The sequence below is a fragment of the Netta rufina genome (assembly GCF_964035555.1).
Source record: "Netta rufina genome assembly, chromosome: 7".
NCBI lineage: Eukaryota > Metazoa > Chordata > Aves > Anseriformes > Anatidae > Netta > Netta rufina.
The window spans coordinates 8,742,843-8,765,752 of record NC_140130.1 but is presented as its reverse complement, the minus strand read 5'-3'; the positions used below and the strand labels follow the sequence as shown (position 1 = coordinate 8,765,752).

The 22,910-nt window shown below is 42.4% G+C and overlaps 1 protein-coding gene across 1 annotated transcript in view; it reads left to right on the top strand.

Annotated features, from left to right (window-relative positions):
* CHUK (component of inhibitor of nuclear factor kappa B kinase complex) overlaps positions 1-22,910 on the top strand; it is a 31,250-nt gene that overhangs the window by 6,227 nt on the left and 2,113 nt on the right. The window contains exons 6-20 of the mRNA XM_084289751.1: positions 529-618; positions 821-945; positions 1,913-2,020; positions 4,050-4,185; positions 5,174-5,368; positions 5,689-5,791; positions 6,850-6,973; positions 10,384-10,535; positions 11,662-11,723; positions 14,667-14,776; positions 16,718-16,767; positions 17,518-17,614; positions 18,449-18,596; positions 20,804-20,940; positions 22,403-22,502. Of these exons, the coding sequence (XP_084145877.1) occupies positions 529-618; positions 821-945; positions 1,913-2,020; positions 4,050-4,185; positions 5,174-5,368; positions 5,689-5,791; positions 6,850-6,973; positions 10,384-10,535; positions 11,662-11,723; positions 14,667-14,776; positions 16,718-16,767; positions 17,518-17,614; positions 18,449-18,596; positions 20,804-20,940; positions 22,403-22,502 (1,737 nt within the window). The remainder of the gene's footprint in view (positions 1-528; positions 619-820; positions 946-1,912; positions 2,021-4,049; positions 4,186-5,173; positions 5,369-5,688; positions 5,792-6,849; positions 6,974-10,383; positions 10,536-11,661; positions 11,724-14,666; positions 14,777-16,717; positions 16,768-17,517; positions 17,615-18,448; positions 18,597-20,803; positions 20,941-22,402; positions 22,503-22,910) is intronic.

Genomic DNA, 22,910 nt, shown 5'->3' with positions numbered 1-22,910 from the left:
TCTGAATTTATGAAAAGTTCACATCTTCTTCTTTGATTCACAGAATCAAATGCTATTTTGCTTATTCTGAAAACCATGTCAAACAACTTTTGCTTCCATTCAAGAACCTTTAATGAAACAGAATATGAAAGATATGAGATTGTAGCTTATGATAACAGTATATTTGTAGGGTTGACAGTTGCATGTACAATCAAACTAGTTAAAATAGACAACCTAGGGGATTTTTTTAATAAAAGGGGTTTTCTTTATTGTTACTGTTTTAATAAATAACTTCAAATGCCAGGATAGAAAGCTAGATACAGCCAAGCTATAACTGGCCAAGCTCTATAAATAGTCTAAGCTGAGTTAAGTGAATGAGGCCAGCTTACGTGGTGAAACAGCAGGCTTTAACACTGTGTCACATTTCAGAGTTTCACCATGGACCTTTTCTGGAATTTCTGTTCTTTTTCCCCCTTCTTAGGTGCATGCTCTGGATGTCACTGAACAGGTTTTGTTTGTTGTTTGATGAACTATTTAATCTGCTTTCAGATTGTTCACAAAATAATAGACCTGGGTTATGCAAAGGACCTGGATCAAGGAAGTTTATGCACTTCATTTGTTGGAACATTACAATATTTGGTAAGATGGGGGAGGTGGGTGGGTGATGTATACAAATAACTTGTTATTACCACATTTTATACAATCATGGAAGCATGTGTCAGAACCTGCACAGGTCCCTTGTCAGCCTGCAGCTGGCACTGGGGCTGGCACCAGCTCTAGGTCAGGGCAGCTGTGGCCTGAAAACGCTGCTTTCAAAATGTCTTTTTATGCTGTTTTCTAGGCTCCTGAACTCTTTGAGAATAAATCCTACTCTGTTACTGTTGATTACTGGAGCTTTGGAACGATGGTGTTTGAGTGCATTGCAGGATTTCGACCTTTCTTACATAATCTACAGCCATTCACCTGGTAAGACATTCTCAAGAGGACCCAACGCCTGTTGTGTGTACTGAGGGGACTGTGTGAACCAGAATGACAGATTTATTGTTGGTTGCATGGTGAGGCTGTTGGTCTGTTCAGCTTTGCAGAAGCAGGTGTTTCTTCCATGGCATCAATGATGATTCAATTGGCTATTTATACATACTGTCATATGTGCTCATTACCTCATGTGATAGCCTCTGGGTATAGCAGTTCCTTCAAAAGGGAAATTTGAATCAAAAAAATTATAAACCAGTCAGTTAGTTAAATGATGGTGCATTGAGGCAGCAGCAGAGTCAGAAAAATTTCAGGTGTGGGGAGGAGTCATACAGTCCTATGTTCACCTAGGCTGTGAGGTTACTTACGTTTTGGCAATAAATAACACACACAAGACAATGTGTTCTGTAGTAAACACAAAGAATGTGCTTTTCAATAACTTTGCAAAAATGAGGACTAACAGACTTTAACTTGCATGTGGAAGTTTCTTCTTGCTCTTTGATAGCTACAACAAAGGGCAGAGATGCTTATTTATGTATTTCCACTTCTTGCCTTGCAATATCAGTACTGTATGTAAGCCAGGTATTTCAAAGGGTGATTCTGCAACAGAATAAACATTATTATTTTAATAATTCAGTATCTGTCCCACTTTTTCCAATATACGGAAAACTTGCCCTGTGGTCAGTGAAGGGTTACCTGTTGATCCTTTTGTTTAATGCTCTCCAGATGTCCTTGCAAGCAGATGTGAAAATGTTTCCAGAGGCAGAGATAATTGCAAGGGTTCGTTTCTTCCTCTTGGAGGTAGTTGTTCGAGGTGGATTGTTTGGAAATGTCTTCTTTGCGCTGAAAGAACAGTTTATTTTCTAAAGTTGCTATAATTTGGCACTTCCTGATGGTACCAAATTTAACTTGTACCTTTGCAAAAGTAAAACTGTTAGTATATCCACAAATTGTTTTCTAGGCATGAAAAAATCAAGAAGAAGGATCCAAAGCACATATTTGCTTTTGAAGAGATGAATGGGGAAGTTCGCTTTAGTACTCATTTGCCACAGCCTCACAGTGTCTGTGGGTAAGTGTGATGATGTGATTTCAAGTGATATTTTTTCGCTTGCCTTTTAAACAGAAGGGTCCTTCTTTCTTCTAAACACTGTTTGAGCCCTCAGGCAAACTACCATTTGCAGTTAAGTAATACAGTATGAGAAACATAAGCCCCATATTTAATAAGGGAAATAAGGAAGACTAGGGGAACTACAGGCCAGTCAGTCTTATCTCTGTACCCAGTAATATCATGGAGAAGATCCTCCTGGAAACTCTACCAAGGCACGTGGAAAATAAGGAGGTGATTAGTGACAGCCTACATGACTTCACTAAGGGCAGATTGTGCCTAACAAATCTGGTGGCCTGCTATGATGGGGTGTCCTGGTTTCAGTTAGGATAGAGTTAACTTTTCTCTTAGTAGCTGGTATGGTGCTGTGTTTGGGATTTAGGATGAGAATAATGTTGATATCACACTGATGTTTTAATTTTTGCAGAGCAGTGCTTACACTAAGACAAGGACTTTTCAGGTTCTCATTCTGGCCTGCAAGTGGGCAGGCTGGGGGTGCAGTACGAGCTGGGAGGGGACTGGGAGGGGACGGACCCAGGACAGCTGACCCAAACTGGCCAAAGGGGTATTCCATACCGTCTGACAGCATGCTGAACAATTAATATGGGAGGGCTGGCCTGGGTGGGGGGACTGGCTGCTTTGGGGGTAGGCTGGGCAACAATCAGCAGGTGGTGAGCAAATGGCTGTGTGGTGCTTAGTTGCTGTCCATGTTAAACCACAACAGGGGGTTACAACATTGCTGAATTGAGATGTTAGGAAGAAATTCTTCCCTGTGGGGGTGGTGGGACACTGGCACAGGCTGCCCAGAGAAGCTGTGGATGCCCCACCCCAGCAGTGCCCAAGGCCAACTTGGATGGGGCTCTGGGCAGCCGGGGCTGGTGGGAGGTGTTCCTGTGCATGGCAGGACTTGGAAATGGGTGGGCTTTAAGTTCCCTTCCAACCCATGCCATTCTGTGATTCTATGAATAGCCTATAGCCACAGTGGCTCTTTTTTTTTTTTTTGATACTTTGGGCTCTCCAATGAGAGTGGAGCTATAAATAATATGGTAGCAGTTCACCTTGCAGTGTGAGCTCTGTCACTGCTTTCCACCCATTATCACACAGCCACTGAGTAGTATTAGTATCTACCTGAAAATTTGATGGTACTAAATATCATAAAACAGGTATTAAACATTTCTAATATAACTTAGTCACAGGTACTTGAATTAGCTGCTCTGTGAAAGCAAAGGCTTCTAGTACTTGTGATGGGTAAAAACTGCAGCAAGCCCAGCAAAGGACACAAAGATGGTCAGAGCCTGCTAAGCGTATTAGAAAAGAGGTCCCTGAAGCTGCGCTTGTTCAGACAGACAAAGAAGGCAAAGGGGGATCTGATTTTTGTCTCCCACTGTATAGTGGGACGTTACAGAGACAGTGGATTCAGACTCTTAACGGGGCAAAATGAAAGGACAGAAGGCCACAGTGCAAGTTTCAAAAAGGGAAGTGAAATTTGACATAAGAAAGTTTCCTCATGCTAGTAATGCATCCATGGGACAGGCCCAGGCAGTGGGAATTCTTCATGCTTTTATCCTTGATACAGCCCTGTGCAGCCTGCTGGATCTGTGGCACTGGCCCTGCTGGGAGCAATGCCCGGACTGAGAGACCTCTGGGAGTGCCTCCAACCAAAATAAAGAAGGAAGAATAAAGAATTCTAATCAAGTCAGAAGTCAAACTCAGGTTATTTGTCACTTATCTAAAGACACAAGTGCTAAAGTGCCTAGCAGGTGCAGCACAACTCATTGACCCAGGCAAACTTTGAGGAAAAGTACTGAAGTTGAGAATGAAATACAAAGTTACGTAGTGCTTTGAGCTTTCTGCACTGTGTACTATTGTCTGAGATGTTCTTGTAACCGTACTGCTTTTGTAAGACTCTGGTTTCCTAAGTGGGTTTAGCGTGGCAGAATATCTGTCTTCTCTTTCTCATCACTCTTCTGTTTATAAAGTTATTATTGTTTAGTTTAATTGTAGAACCCATGGAAAACTGGTTGCAACTGATGCTGAATTGGGATCCACAACAGAGGGGTGGAGGTTTTGATCCTGAGACCAGTCGTCCAAAATGTTTCATAGTAATGGATCACATACTGAATCTGAAGGTGAGCGTAGTTCTATTGGGTTTACTGAAAGCAGAGGACAGAAATTGCATTCAGTGGAGCAAGGCTATAATCCTGGCATCATCAAACTTGTGGATCATGAGGAATGTTTTGTTGATACTGGGAAGTGTATATGCAGCCAGTACATATTTGAAGGTAAAATACCACCAGTTATATTAATCTTTCCAGGAGAATGGCCCTATATTCCGGCCTGCCATCTTAATAAGGACTCAGCAAGCTCAAGTGATGGTTTAGTATTTTCTAATGACTGTTATTTTTGAACACTGTTACTGATACTGTGATTTCCAGGCCTGTGTACTACTATATGTAGTAAAGCAGGGATTGTATTCGCTTGACTGTTCCCCTCCAAGTGATTTGTTGGAGCTTTGCCGCAGTGAGACTAGCTGAGGCAAGTGCATGCAGAAGCCAGAGGACAGTTCGGTCTGATCTGGAAGGATTCCAGAGGAATTGGAGACAGAAGCAAGAAATGTGCCAATAATTAGAACTTGAAAAAATTTGTATATTGTGGTGGGGTTTGAGTCCTACAGTCTCCACCCGGATACAGTAAAACTAGAGAAAGCAATGAGAAGATAGGCAGAGGTGTGTAAATGCTTTTTTTTTTTTTTATATGGAGGAATTAAGAGATGTGAGACTCCCCTTCTTAGGAGCGATGTTGGCTAACATCAAAAACAACAGGATTGAAGATGGCCTTTTTTCTAGCTTGTTGCTATTCTGTTGGTGTAATTAAGCTGCAGAATGGCTTACAAAAGCTGTCAGTGGGTTTGATGATAGTTTTCTCTGACATTAAAAGTTAAAGGCCCAGGCTTTGAATTTTTTGTTATGGGGCTTTTAGTTGATTTTTGTGGCCATCAAAACTCTAATTATGCTCTTAGCCTAACTTCCACTTATTGCTACGTACTCCCTCTAATGCCTTTGGGTCCTTTGTCTTTGACAGCCAGTGATTTGTAATTAACTTGTACTCTTTTTACAGATAGTACATATCCTAAATATGACCTCTGCCAAGATTGTTTCATTTCTCTTGCATTCTGAGGAAAGCCTTCATTCCCTTCAGACTCGGATTGAGTATGAAACTGGAATAAGTACTGGTAATCAGGAACTGCTCTTGGAAACGGGAATTTGCCTGGACCCCCGGAAGCCTGCTTCCCAATGTGTTATTGATGGCGTAGTAAGAATGATTCTGTTAATTTAATGCCTTTCACATTCTCAGGAAATGTAAAATCTTAGGAAAGATTAATTGCCTTGTTCTCTTCCCACTGGGGAGTTTACTCTATGCAGCATTATTTTCTTTATTGGGTAATGTAAATTAGGTTCCTGTGGTTATACTCTAAATCTTTATTTAAAGTAACTTGCTAGCAAATGGTCCAGTGTTTCTGTAGGATCCATCAAAATGTGTTTTTTTTAAGGCACCAGATGAGTGTCTGTCAACAATAATTAACTCATGTTGTAACCAGGATTTCTCATGTTCATGTTCTTTTTCCTCACCAGAGAGGCTGGGATAGCTATATGGTCTATTTGTTTGATAAAAGCAAAACTGTCTATGATGGACCCTTTGCTTCTCGGAGTCTGTCCGACTGTGTAAATTACATTGGTAAGTAATGCTGGAGGACCCCTTGGACCTGAAAGCATTGCTTCTCACTTAATATGGAGGTAGATTTGCCTTACAGATCTCTGTGTATATCTTGAAGGGCAGCCTCTAGTTCAAAGAACGTTTAAGAACCTGGAGCAGCCTAACAAAGTTTCATCTACAGTGCTGTATTTCCATGTTCTGTAGATTTAACAGGGCAAAGCATTTATTGCCTGACCTACTATATCTCTACAAAAGAAAAAACAGTGTCAAAGGACAGGAAACGTCTGCAAGGATGCTGCATGTAAAGGAAATGCCTCATGACACGTACCAGTTACTGTTAAATATATTAATTTTCTTTGGCCTGATTCTACAGGATTTCCCTGACTCCTTTTACTGATGCTCAGGTTTATTCTGTGTGTTTGTTTGTTTGTTTTCTATATGTTGGACTATTTTAGTCTGGTGAGTCCCTTTGTATTGCCCTATTCTGCTGAATATCTTGGGGCTAAGGCTTTTTACAGCACGCTCATTGATATACCAGTGTACTGACAGTTCCTCGTCTCTGTAGGGGAATCCACGTGAATCCTACATCTTTTCTTTAGGTATCTACTTCAGGAATCTGGAGGGAAATGTAAAGAAGATTGGAAGGCAATTTCAGATGAAACACGTGTCAGGACAGTGACCAGTATCAGTTGGTTAAAGAGAGCAACTAAATTTGTTTTGATAGCTTAAGCAAGTACTTCAGGTAACGGAGTTATTGGATAAAACCAGTCATGGGTCCTGTCTTCTGCCATGTTTCATGTGGTGTTAGTTCATGACTTGTAGTGCCAAAAACCAAAATGCTCAAAGAAATCTTAGCTGTGAGTTTAAACATGAGCTACTGCCTGGCCAGTACCTGAGAACTGTAACATGAAAAGCTTGTATGTGCTTAAGCATCACCATGTAACAAATAAGCAGCTCTTACATGTCTTGATCTCTTAGTTTAGGCACCTAAATCAGGAATTGGGAATGGTGTAATTACTAGGCTCCTTTTCAACAGTTGTTCTGTCATTTATGTACAGTCATGTTTTTCTTGCATTCAGTACAGGATAGTAAAATCCAGCTGCCAATTCCTCAACTGCGCAAGGTATGGGCAGAAGCAGTTCACTACGTGATTGGCCTAAAAGAAGATTATAGCAGGCTTTTCCAGGGCCAGAGAGCTGCCATGTAAGTTGTTATTCCTAATTCTGGACATACAGTATTATGTAAGCATGGAGACTGTTTGAATGGAAATGTACATCTCAGGGGAGTTTTGATTACCAAAAATTTTACAGCCCTCTGCTCTTCTGCACTTTTACATTATAAAGCGTATCTGGGCTTGGAAATAGTTCCACTCCATGAATTTTACTGCATAGTTCCTGATGTTGATAATAATTTAAGAAAGTTGAACCTTACTTCTAGAATGGCTGAGTTTGGCAGGGACCTCTGGAGGTTATCTGGTCTAACCTCTGCTCAAGCAGCTTTCCCAGGACCACATCCAGACAACTTGAAAAGATCTCCAAGGAGGGAGACCCCACAACCTCTCTGGGCGACTTATGTCAGTGCCCTGTCACCCACGCAGTAAAAACTTGTTTCCTGATGTTTAGATGGAACCTCCTGTGTTTTCATTTTTGGCTTATTGCATCTTGTCCTGTAACTGGGCACCACTGAAATGAGCCTGGCTCTGTCTATACCCTCCCTTCAGGTATTTGCACATGCTGATCCTCAGTCAGCCTTTTCTGCTCCAGGCTGAACAGTCCCCGCTCTCTCAGCCCATCCTCATAGGAGGGGGGCTCCAGTCCCTTAATCATATTCGTTGGACTCTCTGCAGTAGCTCCACATCTCTCCTGTACTGGGGAGAGCAAACCTGGACCCAACTCTAGGTGTGATCTCACCACAGTTGAGCAGAAGGGAGGGATCACATCACCTCCCTCAGCCTGCTGGCAGTGCTCCTCCCAGCGCAGCCCAGTACAGTTGTTTTGCAGAATCCATGGAACTGGTGACAGAATCTATGGAACTGCTTGCTACATTTGTAGGTTTTATCCTATGACCGAGTGGCAGAATGGGCACTGTTCTATATCAATTGATTAAAAAAAAGGTGACATAAGAAGTAAGGCTAAAAGCTGGATTGCTACCCTGGACTTCCGGAGAGCCAACTTTGATCTCTTCCGGGACCTGCTTGGGTGTATCTCATGGGCTAGGTTGCTAGAAGGCAAGGGTGCATGTGAGAGCTGGGCTACATTTAAACAGCACTTCTTCCAAGCTCAGGACCTGTGCATCCCTAAGAGTAGGAAATTCCGGAAGGTGGGCAGGAAACCTGCGTGGATGAGCAAAGAGCTCATTGGCAAGATCAAAAAGAAGAGGAAGGTTTATGAAATGTGAAAAAAGGGCCTGTCCTCTTGGGAGGAGTATAGAAGTGTTGTCAGGGCCTGCAGGGAAATGACAAGGAAGGCTAAAGACCACCTAGAGATGAGGCTTGCAAAAGAGATAAAAGATAATAAGTTCTTTTTTTGTTTGTTTGTTTTTAAAGTATGTAAACAGTAAAAGGACGACTAGGGGTAACGTGGGTCCCTTGCTGAACGAGGGGGGTGTCCTGGTAATGAGAGACGCTGAGAAGGCGGAGATACTGAATGCTTTCTTTGCTTCAGGGACTCCCCCCCCTGGAGGGAGGAGAAAGAGTCTGGAAAGTGGAGATCTCCCCCCTTGTTGACAAAGGAGTGGTTCAGGAGCATCTGAGTGGGCTCAATGCACACAAATCCATGGGTTGCAATGGGATGCATCCACGTGTGCTAAGGCAGTTGGCAGAGGTGACGAGCCAAAACGCTCTCTATCATCTTTGAAAGGTCCTGGAGAACAGGAGAGGTGCCTGAAGATCGGAGGATAGCCACTCTCACTCCAGTCTTCAAGAAGGGCAAGAAGGACGATTCGGGAAACTACAGGCCAGTCAGTCTCATCTCTGTCCCTGGAAAGATGTTAAAGCAGCTTGTTCTGGATGCCATCTCCAGGCAATTGTAAGAGGAGAAGAAGAAGGTTATGAGGAGTGGTCAGCATGGATTCACCAAGGGGAAGTCGTGCTCGACCAACCTCGTTGCCTTCTATGATGCCATCACCAGCTGGGTAGATGGGGGGAGAGCAGTGGATGTCATCTACCTTGACTTTAGCAAGGTTTTCAATACTGTCTCCCATGACATCCTCATAGCAAAGCTGAGAAAGTGTGGGATACAGCAGTGGACAGTAAGGTGGGTTGAGAAGGGACTGACTGGCCAAGCTCACAGGGTGGTGATCGGCAGCACAGAGTCTGACTGGAGGCCTGCGACTAGCGGTGTTCCCCAGGGGTCGGTGCTGGGTCCAGTCTTGTTCAACATCTTCATTGACAACCTTGATGAGGGAATAGTGTCTGCCCTCAGCAAGTATGCCGATGACACAGAGCTGGGAGGAGTGGCTGACACGCCAGAAGGCTGTGCTGCCATTCAGCGAGACCTGGACCAGCTGGAGAGATGGGCAGGAAGAAACCAAATGAGGTTTACCAAGAGCAAGTGTAGAGTCCTGCACCTGGGAAGTACCACACGTATCAGTACAGGCTAGGGGATGACCTGCTGGAGAGGAGCTCTGAGGAGAAGGACCTGGGGGTCCTGGTGGATGACAGGTTGACCATGAGCCAGCACTGTGCCCTTGTGGCCAAGAGGGCCAACGGGATCCTGGCGTGCATTAAAAGGAGTATGGCCAGCGGGTCAAGGGAGGTGATCCTCCCCCTTTACTCTGCCCTGGTCAGGCCTCACCTGGAGTACTATGTCCAGTTCTGGGCTCCCTGGTACAAGAAAGACAGAGATCTCCTGGAAAGAGTCCAGCGGAGGGCCACAAAGATGATACAGGGCCTGGAGCATCTTCCATATGAGGAAAGGCTAAGAGACCTGGGTCTGTTCAGCCTGGAGAAGAGAAGACTGAGAGGGGATCTCATCAATGTGTATAAATACCTGAGGTGTGGAAGACAGAGGGATTTGGCCAACCTCTTCTCAGTGGTTTGCGGGGACAGGACAAGGGGCAATGGCCACAAAATGGAGTACAGGAATTTCCACACCAACATGTGAAAGAACTTCTTCACAGTGAGGGTGATGGAGTGCTGGGACAGGCTGCCCGGGGAGGTTGTGGGGTATCCTTCTCTGGAGATATTCAAGGCCCGTCTGGACGCCTACCTGGGCAGCCTGCTCTAAGGAACATGCTTTGGCAGGGGGGTTGGGCCCAATGATCTTTCGAGGTCCCTTACAACCCCTTCAATTCTGTGACATCATTCACATGGAGCCACATGTGCTACAGGAGTCCATATATGCTAAAAGTAGTACACACTGCAAAGACTGTTTAATTGGGGGCTGGGGGGGATGAGGAACCATGGAAGTACTTTCTCTTTTGCTTGCTGAGCACCTGCAGCTTCTGTGGATGTGAGTCTGTGGCCCCACCAAGACTCCCTGTTCCAAAGATCCTAGGCAATTTTTTGCTAAGTGTCTTCCCTTCAGGTGATGCGACAGCTTCTTTGATCTCTGGCTACGTAAGTCCACATACACTTTTCAACTAACATGTACTGTTCTTGTTTCACTTGTTAGGCTGAGTCTCCTTCGGTATAATGCCAACCTAATCAAAATGAAAAACAATATGGTATCAGCATCTCAGCAACTGAAAGCAAAGCTGGAATTCTTTCATCAGAGCATTCGCCTCGACCTGGAGAGATACAGTGACCAGATGGCTTATGGCATATGTACGTATTTGTGTAATACTCGCCTGAGTTTCTTTCCTGATCCTGTAAAGGATCAGGTTGACTATGAAGGACTGTGGGTAGGAACTAGCTTAAAAGAAAATGAATGCAGGAGCTGCCATTCTGTTCTTCAGCATCTCTATGTCTTTGCTGGGAGTAAATGCAAGAGAAGAGTTTGGCACAAGCAAAGGCAGGAAGATAAGTAAAAGATGTCTGTGTACCTTCAGGCACAGTGAAACAAGTAGATTGTTCCCTACTAATATCAAGCCAGGAAAATAAAGGAACATTGGGCTCCTGTAGCACATATGGCTCCATGTGAATGATGTCACTTTTTTATAATTTAAGATATATAACATTGCCCATTCTGCCACATACTCAAGTTGTAAATGTTTGCTGTTTATTTCTTCAAAGTTTTACAGATTTGGAATGGTCAGTGGGTATAAAGTGAAGGGCAGAGTTGTTGCACTTGATGTGCAGTAGGAGAGCTGCTAACCATCTGTGGCAAAAGAAACCAACATGGTAATTGTAACACTGTTTTGAACAGTGCTGAAAGAGCAATTTTGTGGTGGCTGATACCAGGAGGTAGCGCAAGTCAGGTTGAGAGATTAGGTTAAAAAAAAAAAAAAAAAAAAAAGCCCTAACTGCAGTTTTAATGTTGTAGAAATGTTTGGATCTTACAAATATTATTCAGGGGACAGTAGCAATTTATGCATAGTTTGGACATATGGCTAGAAAGTGAAACTTGAGTCAAAAATTATAACTGGGCAGAAGGATTATGATGGAAAATAGAAGTACTCGCTGAACTGTTTTTGTACAGTCTGTATTTAATCAAATGTGGCAGTTGTTGAGCTTAATAATGGTGTTTAAAGACTCAAAGCCATTTTAGACCAGTGCTTGCAAACAGTGAAATCCTATCAAAACAGTTTGCTTCAAGTTAAGGTCAGCTTGGAGTTTCTGTTACATTGTGGCTTTACTGGCTCTCTCTGATCTCTGGGTTTATGGCTCCTGCTTGGAGATTTGGCCTTATGCTGTTTGCGTTTAAATTCAACTGATAGATGCAAAGTTCAAGTCGTGCTTTATTTTTGTTATCTATAGCTTTTTTTTAAATTAACAAATCTCTTCTCTTAAGCTTCAGAAAAGATGCTCAAAGCATGGAAGGAGATGGAAGAGAAGGCTTCTCAGTGTGCCCAGGTAGGTGATATTAAAGAGACTTTGTTATCTCTCTGTAAAGGATGTGACAGCAACTTTAACTGTCTTGTATTGCTTTGTCCCTTTAGTCTATTTGATAAACTTTTTGCTGTGAGAATGAGAAAATCATGGCTAGAGGTGGGAGCATTAAAAAGAAACAGTCCTCAGTCACAAGGTTGTTTGGATTTATTGGTTTGAACAAAACAAATGCAAATTTCACCAGACTCAGTTGTCTGTATAGGATGGTAGACTGCAGAAATGTTATTTATTGCAGAGAAGAAATAGCGTTGCTATAGCCAAGAGTATTTGTTGGTTTTGTTACACACACAAGTTTGCATTGCTGAAGCTGAAAATAGTACCAATCCCTTACTAAACAGTGGTTTCAAAATTGCACTACTTCGTTGAGGAGTACAGACATACATTTGTTTGTATTTTGCAAGTAAATATGCAAATTAGGTTTTGGTAAAAGAAATTAAATCATAGAATCATAGAATATCCTGAGTTGGAAGAGACCTGTAAGGATCATCAAGTCCAACTCCTGGCACTGCACAGGTCTACTCAATATTTTAGACCATGTGACTAAGAGCACAGTCAAACACTTCTTAAATTCAGACAGGCTTGGTGCAGTGACTATGTCCCTGGGGAGCCTGTTCCAGTGTACGACCACCCTCTCAGTGAAGAACCTCTTCCTGATGTCCAGCCTAAACCTCCCCTGCCTCAGCTTGACACCATTCCTGCGGGTCCTATCACTGGTGATTAAGGAGAATATGTTGGTGCCTGCCCCTCCACTCCCTCTTGTGAGGAAGCTGTAGACCACGATGAGGTCTCCCCTCAGCCTCCTCTTTTCCAGGCTGAACGGGCCAAGTGACCTCAGCCGCTCCTCATATGTCTTCCCCTCCAGGCTCTCCTCTGGACACAGCAGTTTTACATCCTTTTTGTACTGTTGTGCCCAGAACTGCACACAGTACTTGAGGTGAGGCCACACCAGCGCAGATGCATTCTTAAGAAATTCAGAGTGGAGCTAGAGCTAGTTCTTACTCAGAGTTGTCCTAATGGATAATGGATGTCTTCATTTGTAGACAGCTGAGCTGACATAATGGCTTTCTGTTTCTCAGCTAGTTAGTCCTACAAGAAGGTTTAGTTGAAATTTATATCCTAATTAGAATTCTGATCTCCATTTTTGAGGAATGAGCATTTTAATTCTACTTCCACTGAAAGCAGTGAGGAGTTGGACTAATTCTGCTTACAGTTCTGTCCAGACCTTAATAGGGATAGAGTAAACTTCTAGCTATGAAAATTAGGTTTGGAAGTAGGATGAGTGTAAAAGTTTATTGTCAAATTATTGCTGTTGCTTCTTCTTTTCTAATGGAAGCTGCAGCTTCCTTCAGGGCATACCCACCTGTTCCTTTGGGGGCTCTCTATGGGCTGTAGCATGGATGTCTGCTCTGACATGCTCCTCCACAGGCTGCAGGGAAACATCTGGTTTCCTATCTGGAGCACCTCCTTCCCTCCTTCACTGGTCTTGGTGTCTGCAGGGTTGCTTCTCTCATACTTTTCTCACTCCTCTCTCACTGCTGTTGCACTGCATTTTTAGCCCTTCCTTAAATAGGTTATGACAGCACCACTGATAGCATCTCTGCTATTGCACCAGGTACGTTTCGAAGCTAGCTGGAACTGGCTCCGTCCAGGATGGGGGCAGCTCCTGGTCTGTTTGCACAGAGGCCACTCCTATAGCCCCTTGCTACGAAAACCTTGTCACATAAACCCAATACAGTTCCTTTTAGAATGCAAGAAAGATAGAATGGAAGCTGCTTCTAGCAGGATAATTGAAAGCTGTTGATGGCGGTTTACAGAAAACCAAGAGCATCAACATCTGTTTGCTTTTCAGAGAATCAGAATTATGTTCTGTCTTCAAGCTGTGTAGTCCAATAACTGGTCACACCACATAAGATTTATCAGGAATGGAAAATATTTTACCGTGTAGTATACAGTGGTATCTTAGACTATCTAGAGAGCACCTTAACTTCTGTGAGACACAGTTTGTGAGCCATCGTGCTCCAGATAGAGACTCTGACAACATGGTTTACTTCACATTTTTCTCACAATCTGATTCTCTTTTGACCATGTGTGACTTCTTCTCTTCTTGGTTTGTTCTTTACTTCCAAGATGTCCTTTTCTGGTCAAGGGGTCACATCCCACTTATACAGCCTCATGCCAAGTACTTCTGCAGCTTCAGCACCAAGTACATTCTAGAAAATACTCCTTCTGCAGATCCTACAACCCCAAGACAGAAAGAAAAAGCTGAAATATGGCAAAATACTTTCTCAGGAAGGCAGTTTCTTTGCCACCCAGTTGTATTGTGTGATCAGTGCCCAGTCCATGGTACAAAGATGTTAGCCTGTGTCTTCTCTACCATGCTACCAGAGATCTCTGGTGCGTGTCAGGCACCACTTGGCTAGTCCTCATGCTCAAGAAGTTCTTGATGTTTGCTTCATCTAAGTCATGTGGGGGGCTTGGTATGAGGTTGGTACCTTGCTCTGAGGAAGGTGTGAAATACTAGAAATATATCAGACCAAAATGCAGATTTATTTTACGCCCCCGGCATATGGAGGTATAAAATAAATGAGAACATCCTTCATTCATTCTGTAAGAGCAGGGGAAAAATTCTCCATTGCTAGAACATTTGTAGAGCCTGCGTGTGTGTGAAGTGTGCATCTTAAAGCACTGTGATTTATATAGAAGTTGTTTTTTCTCATCCAGTGTGATTGTCAGAGATGTGAATGGAGGTGGTATCATCACTGAGAAGGTACTAATAATGACCTCAGTTATTACAGCAGCAGCCATGTTGAAGAGCCTTTGTCTCCTGAAGTCTGCCTGTTACACAAGTGTGTATTCTGGGAATTTCTATCTCCTTCAGTTTGATTTGCAGCTACGTTTCCCCATTAGGCTGAAGATATTGGATATCTAGATGAACAGATTATGGCTCTGCACACAGAGATTGTGGAGCTTCAGAAGAGTCCATACGCAAGACGCCAAGGAGAAGTCATGGAGAGTCTGTAAGTCTTTTGCTTGCTGTTTTTGTTGTACATGAATGGATTTTGTGGGCTTTGGTGTTTGAGCAATATTTTCTGTCTTTTGTAATGGCTGTTCTGTCAGCACTTTAGAAACGCGCTCCTCAATTTTTATTTTTTTTTTTTTTTGCAAACTGAGTATGCAGAGTAGCTTTGCAATCGGTTTAAGATCATTCTGCTGGTAAGAGAGGAAGTCCCACTTTCTTTGACGTATGCTCCGCCTTCCTCTTGAAGATCAACTGATCAGTTAGCAACATGGCAAGGCAGATTGACACTGATTTGTCAGAAAGCTAGATGTCCAAGAAAGATTAGCATTCAGTCACAGGAGCAAGCTTACCTAGCTTATCTAACTTAACTGCAGCCACAGAATAACTAGACTTGGGGAAACCTGGAGAACACAGCTGGAGAAAACAGGATGCTTTTCTGTCATTGACTGTGAGACTTCATCTAAGAATAGGATGGGCCCAAGATATGAATATCTTGGTCTCGAAAATGCAGAAGATTTCTTTTGGCACTGGGGAAGAGTGAATTTACAATGTTTCATGTGAAAGTTAGGAGTTTGTTGTAAAATCGTGTTAAATAGCTTTAGTATGATTTCAGAGCAAGGATAATTAAAAACTCATGAATACTTTAATATTTTGGAACTTGAGTATTTGTTTTTTAAAAAGCATTAAAACATGAAAGAGTGAACAGATACTACTGATGTTAAGAAGTGCTAGGAAGCAATTATATTTCAAGCTGTTGTTGAGAGCACAAGTGACAATTATAAAAGAGGGGTCAAATAACCACCAAGGTTAGATCTGTTAATTTAACCTGTATTGAATATTCTGAGAGGAAACATGCCTGTTCACGGCATGTTCTCCCCTGTCCCTCTGCAGAGCTAGATCAGCTAAAGTTTGTTTTTTGTTTTTTTTTTTCAAGAGAGGAAGTGCTGGAAGGGAGAAGCCACCTCTTGCAGCAGTAGCCCATATTCAGATCAGCTTAAACTAATGAGTGTGCCTCCTAAAATGTTGTTTTTAGTATTTGGACCATGCAAGGCTGCATCAGCTATTTTCAGGGTGCTTAAAGCATGCCCTAAGCTGTTGATTATGCTAGTCTAACACTATGAAGATGAAGTTCTGTGCTGCTGTTCTTAATGAGGAGAAAAGAGCACCTCTTCCCTATCCTTGCCTTAAGCATGAGTCTCAAGATAGATAACTATCCAGTATGCTGGAAACAATGTACATGAGAAGAAGCTTGCGCGATGGAACCATATTGGGGTGATCTAGGGGCAGTTAACGAAAGAGGCCTGGTGAGAGCCTAAAGTGCAGTGTCAAAACTGGCTAAACTGATTGTTTATGACCAACTTCTGATTTAGAAGTGAAGATTTGTTCAAAGGTAGAAGCTTCAGTGTTTGGCTTCTTTTGAAATATTTGAGAGAAAGAACATAGACTTAATGGGAAGAAGAAAAACACTATTGTTCTATTGTTTTTGATATGGCTATCTTTCTGTTTGCAGAATTTCACTGTGAAATTGACCAGGCAAAGTAAGCAGAACAGGAACAATAATTTTTCAGGCAGTTGTGCAGAAGTACCTATAGTTGAAAATTAAGTTTCACAATTAGAGATACCACAGAATGAATACATATCTGAGCCACATGAAAATTTGACACTAAAAATAACCTCCAGTTACTGTGGTTGTCTGAGAAGAAAATGCATAATCACAGGAAAAGAGAGACTGCTTTTAGGGAAGTCTTGACTTCCATCACAGGAAGACTGTTAACTGTATCCCAAATACCATACTTGTGCACTTGCAATGGAAGGCGGCATCTCCAATGTATGAGGTTCAGCAAGGCATAACTTAATTATAATGTTGTTGTGTTGTTTGTTTTTTTCTTGAGTCATCTCTTTGTTGATACATGTACGAATAATTTTCTTCTTTTCTAAGGGAACAGAGAGCCATAGACCTGTACAAGCAATTAAAAACAAGACCACCAGGTATGGAAGGAAATTGTTCAAAGACTGTTCTGAATTTGTACCTGACCACTAATTTTTGCTAATTTTTCTGAACTCAAATTCTGCAACCCTGAAAATAATGTTTAGGAGAAGGAAAATTATTGTATTAAAGCTAACCAGACTCAAGGGCATGCCTCAAGCTGATTTCTTCTTGCTCAGCCTAGAGCTCTCCCAAATTCCTGTAGCACTGTTCCTCAGACATGAGTTTGTCCTACAATTTTCAGACTTGGAGCATCAGCCTTGAAGAAGTCTGTCTGCCTCCAGGCATTTTTTTTCCTATCCCAGTTACAGGGTAGTCCTTTATTCCCCGCAGATTCAGGAAGAACTCTGTCATCACTCCAGTCAAAGGGCAGTCTCTTTTCTTCTCCTGCTTCTACCTCTTAATTGTACTGGATGGAGCCCCATGTCTGGGTGTTAGGTGTTCTGAACATAGTAGCTCATGAGCAGGAAGAGTCAGTTACGTATGTGTTTGGCAGCCACCTGCAGACTGTATTGAAACCAGTATCTGGGCAGCAAGAGTTGCTGGAATTGTATACATATCTGTGGAGAGAAGAGACGTTAAGGAAAAGCTGTGCCTAATGAGAGATTTTAGCTAATTTCAGAATTTTTTAATTATGTTTGTTTATGTGACTGCACGTATTCAGTGACTTTCCTTGGTGCTGGGCATTTGTATCCACAGTGGCTCCTCACTGAAGAGTATTATACTTATATGGTGATTGATGTCCCTTCCAGATCATGCCTACAGTGACAGCACGGACATGGTGAAGATTATTGTGCAGACAGTTCAGAGTCAAGACCGAGTTCTCAAGGAACTTTTTGGCCATCTTAGGTATTTATGCAGAAAAACAAACAAACGCAACTTTCCATATTTGTATCTTTGTAGCAGGAAAGGAGAGGAAAACCATGGAGAACAGAACCCAGATGATGTGTTCACAAATGTGAACTTCTCATAGCAGTATTAGTTCTGCTCCTTTGTCAGAGTTGAATTTCCACCTAGCTCTTTTAAAATGCAGCTAATGTATGCAACTAGTAGCAAAAGGGGAGAACGTAATGGCTTGTACTGTTAGCGTCCAAGAGGCTGCTCTAAAATGTGACAAATTCTGCCAGTGCTTAGGTTGGGATTTTTTATTTTTATTTTTTTAAATAAATTAAAGAACATTGTAACAGTTGAGAAGGTAACATTGATTTGTTCATTAAATTTTCAAACAGATCAACAAAAGAAATAATATGTAGATCTCAGTAATCAGCAAAACATGACCTAGTTTTATTTTCAGATGTAGCTTATGCCACAAAAAAAAAAGTTGCTAGCTAAAGTACGGTCATCCCACAGAGACCAGCACAGACCAAAGAAAATTAAAATACCATGGTTGAGTTTCTCTGTTGTTCATTGTCATTAGGACCAATTTTTGTATCTCGTATAAGAATAGCTTATATTCTGGGTATTGTGTGTTGTCTGCCCACTTTTTTGAGTCTTAACTGGACTTAGAAAAGTCCAGGGGCCTCTCCAGTCTTGTGGCTATTGTACCTGCATCACAATGTTGTGCTAAGGGAAAGGGCTGTTCTCACAGGCGTTTTCATGAATCCCAAGATGAGGCCACCTTGGTCTTGCCAAAGCATATTGCCACACAAGTAGAAAAGTAACTGTGCTTTGTTTTAATTTCAGCAAGCTCTTGGGCTGCAAGCAGAAGATTATTGACCTGCTTCCAAAGATTGAAGTGGCTTTAAATAACATCAAAGAAGCTGATAACTCGGTGATGCAGATGCAGGGCAAAAGACAAAGGGAGATATGGCATTTGCTCAAAATTGCTTGCGTAAGTAGCTTTTGGATTAGTTGTTGGCTCTTCCTTCCATTACAGGAACCAGGGAACATCAAATGAAACTAAAGAGACAAGATCAAAACAGACCAAAAAAAAAAAATATATCCACACAACCGGTACTTTCCTGTAGAGAAGGGAAGTTTGAGATGCTAATAGTTCACACAGATTTAGAAAGGCACTAGACAAATTAATGGAAAAGAAGTCCAGTAAAAGAGTTGTTGGTTCCAGTGAGTCCTCAGATGGCAAACTGCTGGAGGCTGGAGTACAGTACACATGGCATGGCACGACATGAGCCTTGTTCTTATGTTCTCTGAGCATGTAGCACCAGAGGACATATACTGGGATAGGTGAACTCCAGACTGCTCTTTTAAACCTATCATTATGATAGTATTGCTGCAAAAGTGAAATAGGTGCTTTCTTGAATAGTATAAGGTGTTTTAAGGATACACTGCTTTTTATGCATTGTTTCTAGTGACTGTAGGGCCAAAACAATCTCCTGATTTCCACATGCTAACATTTAAGGTTATCATAGGAAACATAGCCTTTACACGCTCAAAATTGTTGTTGCTGTGCATGGCTCACAGTTTAGGACATGGCATATTGCAGTGGGTGGGCCTCCACATTCCCACCCAGCTGTGCTCTCACTTCCCTTCCAAAGCAGGACAGGGAGAGAAATAAAATGAATAACCTGTGATTGGAGATGAGGACAGGCAGATTGCTTACTAATTACCATCAGTTGTCACAGACTCAGCTTGGAGAAGATTAATTTAATTTTTTGCCAGTTGATAACAGTAGGACAGTGAGAACTGGAAAGAAAAAATAAAACCACTTTTGCTCACCCTCCCTTTCTTTCCACACTCAACTTTGATCTCTGTTCTTCTGCTTGTTCCTGCCCTGGGCAGCACGAGTGATGGGGAATGGGAGTTGCAGTCAGTCCATAATGCTTCATCTCTGATGTTCCTTCTTCCTCGTGCTCTTCCCCTGCTGCAGTGCAGGGTACCTCCCATGGGATGCATTGCTTCCCAATGTTATAAATGGCTCAGTCTTCAAAATAGGATTATAATGAAAGTTTACAATTTATTAAAAGAATAGAGGTAAGCAAACAGTGCTGGGTGCACCGGGAGTCTCCGCTCCACCAGGACGCACACCAGTTACATCAAGTAGCTGATTTTTATGCTCCAAGACTAATACATATTCATTACTACTTCTAAAAAAAAAAAAAAAAAAAGGTTATTATAATTAGCTTCCGGGATCCAGTCCCTCCTACTGGAGCATGCGCATCGGTCTCCGGTGGTCCCTCTGGGGGTCTTTAGGGGTCTTTCATGCTGAAGGCTCGTAGTCTTCCTCTCCCAAGTTTTTTTCTTGTCCTTCCCCTTTGTACTCCTTGGCAGCATGTCAAATTTACAGAGCATCCCCTGCAAGTCTTGTCTCCTAGCTGTCCTTCAGCTTCTTTTTTTTCTTCTTAATCTCCTGGCCAGATATCAGAGGCTTGCATAGTGTCCCATTCAGAAGCCATAACAGTCACTAGTTGTTAGCAGTTGTTCTGAAACCCCCAGACTTCAAAGAAAGAACATACAAACACAAATAGCTCTCTTATTGACACTTCACGAGTAGTTAAAACATTCCTCACAGGCCATTCACAGGGACAGTCACATCTATAGCAGTGCTAAATCAACCACAAAGAAGATAAAAAAGGCTGTAACTGTTAGAAATAAGAGTTCAGAATAACAAAAGCAAATAGGTTCATAGATTTGAGGAATATTTTCTGACACAAATTCCTTTGCAAGGTACAAGAACTATATACATCAACCATTCTGTTTTTCTTAGACTTGTGGTTATACAAGGGTATGTAAGACAGAAGGTCACATTTATCATACCATGCGGCCCTAGCACTGTTCCATACTGACACAAATCAGATGAACATATATAACACCAAGCTGCTCCTTTGGATGGGATGGAGTCCTTCAGGAAAGGACTGCTCCAGCATAGGTCCCCCACAGGTTGCAGCTGCTTCCACAAACCTGCTCCAGGATGGGTTCTGCTCCACAAGCTGCATCTTCCTTCTAGGCACGTCCACCTGCTCCAGCATGGGTTCCTCCATGGGCTGCAGTGGGACAGCCAGCATCACGATGGTTCTGTCCACAGGCTGCAGGGGAACTTCATTTTGTCTATAACAGCAAATCGATTTTTTTTTTTCCTAGACTCAGAGCTCTTCTCGATCACTGGTAAGCTCCAGCCTGGAAGGGGCAGCCTCAACTTCCGCAGCCACCTGGCTCCCCCAGAGCTCCTCGGAACATGTTCCTCACCCGCTATCACCTATGGCAACTCCTGAAGATGGGTAAGAACTATGGGGAAAGGATGCTGCTGCAGAGAAAGAGCCAGTGTAACTATTGTTTGTGTGTACACTTTGAAATCCTGTCCTCTGCCACTGAAGTCTTCAGTGTTTGGGGCCCCATCCGTTTGACATGTCTTCGCTTCCCATGTGGTGGTTTTTGGATAACAGGCAAGGAGTGTTATGGCATACTGTATTGCCTCCGAAGGCAACATTGTTCAGTTCCTAACTGGCATTTTTAAATAACTTCCTTCCAGCTACACCACAACAGTGACCCAGGGGACCACAGCAAAATTAGACTTTGGCCGGTTTCTTTTCATACCCAAGTTCTCATAGAAGTCTTAGATAAATCAGACTATATTTATTGCTTGTTACAGACAGCTTCAGTAATTTTAAAAAGTCTTAATTGTGTGAATGGATGTCTGAAGCTGGGGTTATTAGTAAGCAGTCCATCTGCTTCAATATCTGTTTTTTTAATCCTTCTCAAAAAGCTTTCAATACCTAGTAAGTTACTAATGCTATAAAAATCAGAAGTTAGGTTAACTTTATTCACAAACTTTCACACTCTGGTCCTGTGCAAGTTCTGCAAACTACTTTCAGCTACAGCTTGGAATCTCCATCAGCTAGCACTGTAATTAATTTATTTCATGTCAGATTACTTAGTCTTGTGGTTGGATAACTTTATTAAGGTCTATCAGCTAGTCCTAGCTGAAGTAGGAGAGTTGTCAGGAGCTGAGGGGTTTGGATTTTGTCTTTTTTTTTTTTTTTTTCCTGCTCTTCTGAATTCAGTAATAGTTTTACTTCCAGTCAGCCTAACAAAAAGAAGATACTCCTCAAAGACTGCTCAGCACTCGATCTGCAGCCATGATGATTTTGTTGACGAGGGCAGGGGTTATAAACACAAGCATTTAATTTATCAAACCATTTGGCCATCTCTTTGTTTTTTGGTTGTCAGGGAAATATTTAGGTTCTGAAGGTACACGTTTTCTAAGCAGGCTGTTGCTGGAAGTCCGTTTTTTGAAACTTGAGCAACTCTTGCTACTTTGTCTTTTCTGTCTGCTGCTGCAGGGCAAATTCCACCTCCAAGGGATGTGCATTGATCACCCTTTAGCGGGTGATCTCTGGCAAAGCTCCTCCTTGAACTATGGCTTTTCTGTGAGGCACTACAAAAAGTTGAGAGATTTAATTCCAGTCCCTTTGTACTCAGTTTGCTTCCCAGGTTCTGTTAAGGTTGGATTTCAGTGTGGTTTGTGTACTGCCTCTGAAGAGCAAATCCAGTGTCAGGATCTGCACAATGCCACCTCAATGCAGGTTTTGTGCACTACAAGGCACCTCCTACAGTTGCATAGAACAATTAGTTCTTGTGTTGTTTTTGTTTGTTTGTTTTGTTTTGTTTTCTTCAGTGCAGGGCCTACTGACATCAGTTTTAATTGTCTTTTAAATCAGTCTTCTTATGCTTTCCCTACAGGGAAGATTTTATTGATGTGATAGAAGAGAATCTGAATTATCTCGACCGCTTCAGCAGTATTTTACAGGAGGCAAGACAAGAGCAGAGTAACAGCATGATGGTAAGTCTGTCGGTGTATTTCTGAGGACCTGATTTTTAAAAGCCACAAGATCCTCTTGGGGTGCGGATAACTCCTCCTTAAATAGGCTAATTTATAATTATGCAAATTGATGTGGCTGCCACATGATGTCTTTCACTCCCCTGGACTCTGCTAACATGCTGGTCCTTATGGAAAGTAGTACTTGGAAAAGTGTCAGCTGGCTAGACTGCACAGAGCGAGACTCTCCGGCGGGTAGAGTTTGATCAGAATATTGGTTTCATTTTCAACAAGACTGTTCTGGTTCACATCAAAGAGAAACCAAACTTCACCATCCTGCTCCCTGAACTCTGGGTGTTGCTCTACTGAGCAACAAAGGAGGATGGGGCAAAGTCATCCCTGCACTGGAGTGAGCAGGGCTCTCCAATTCTG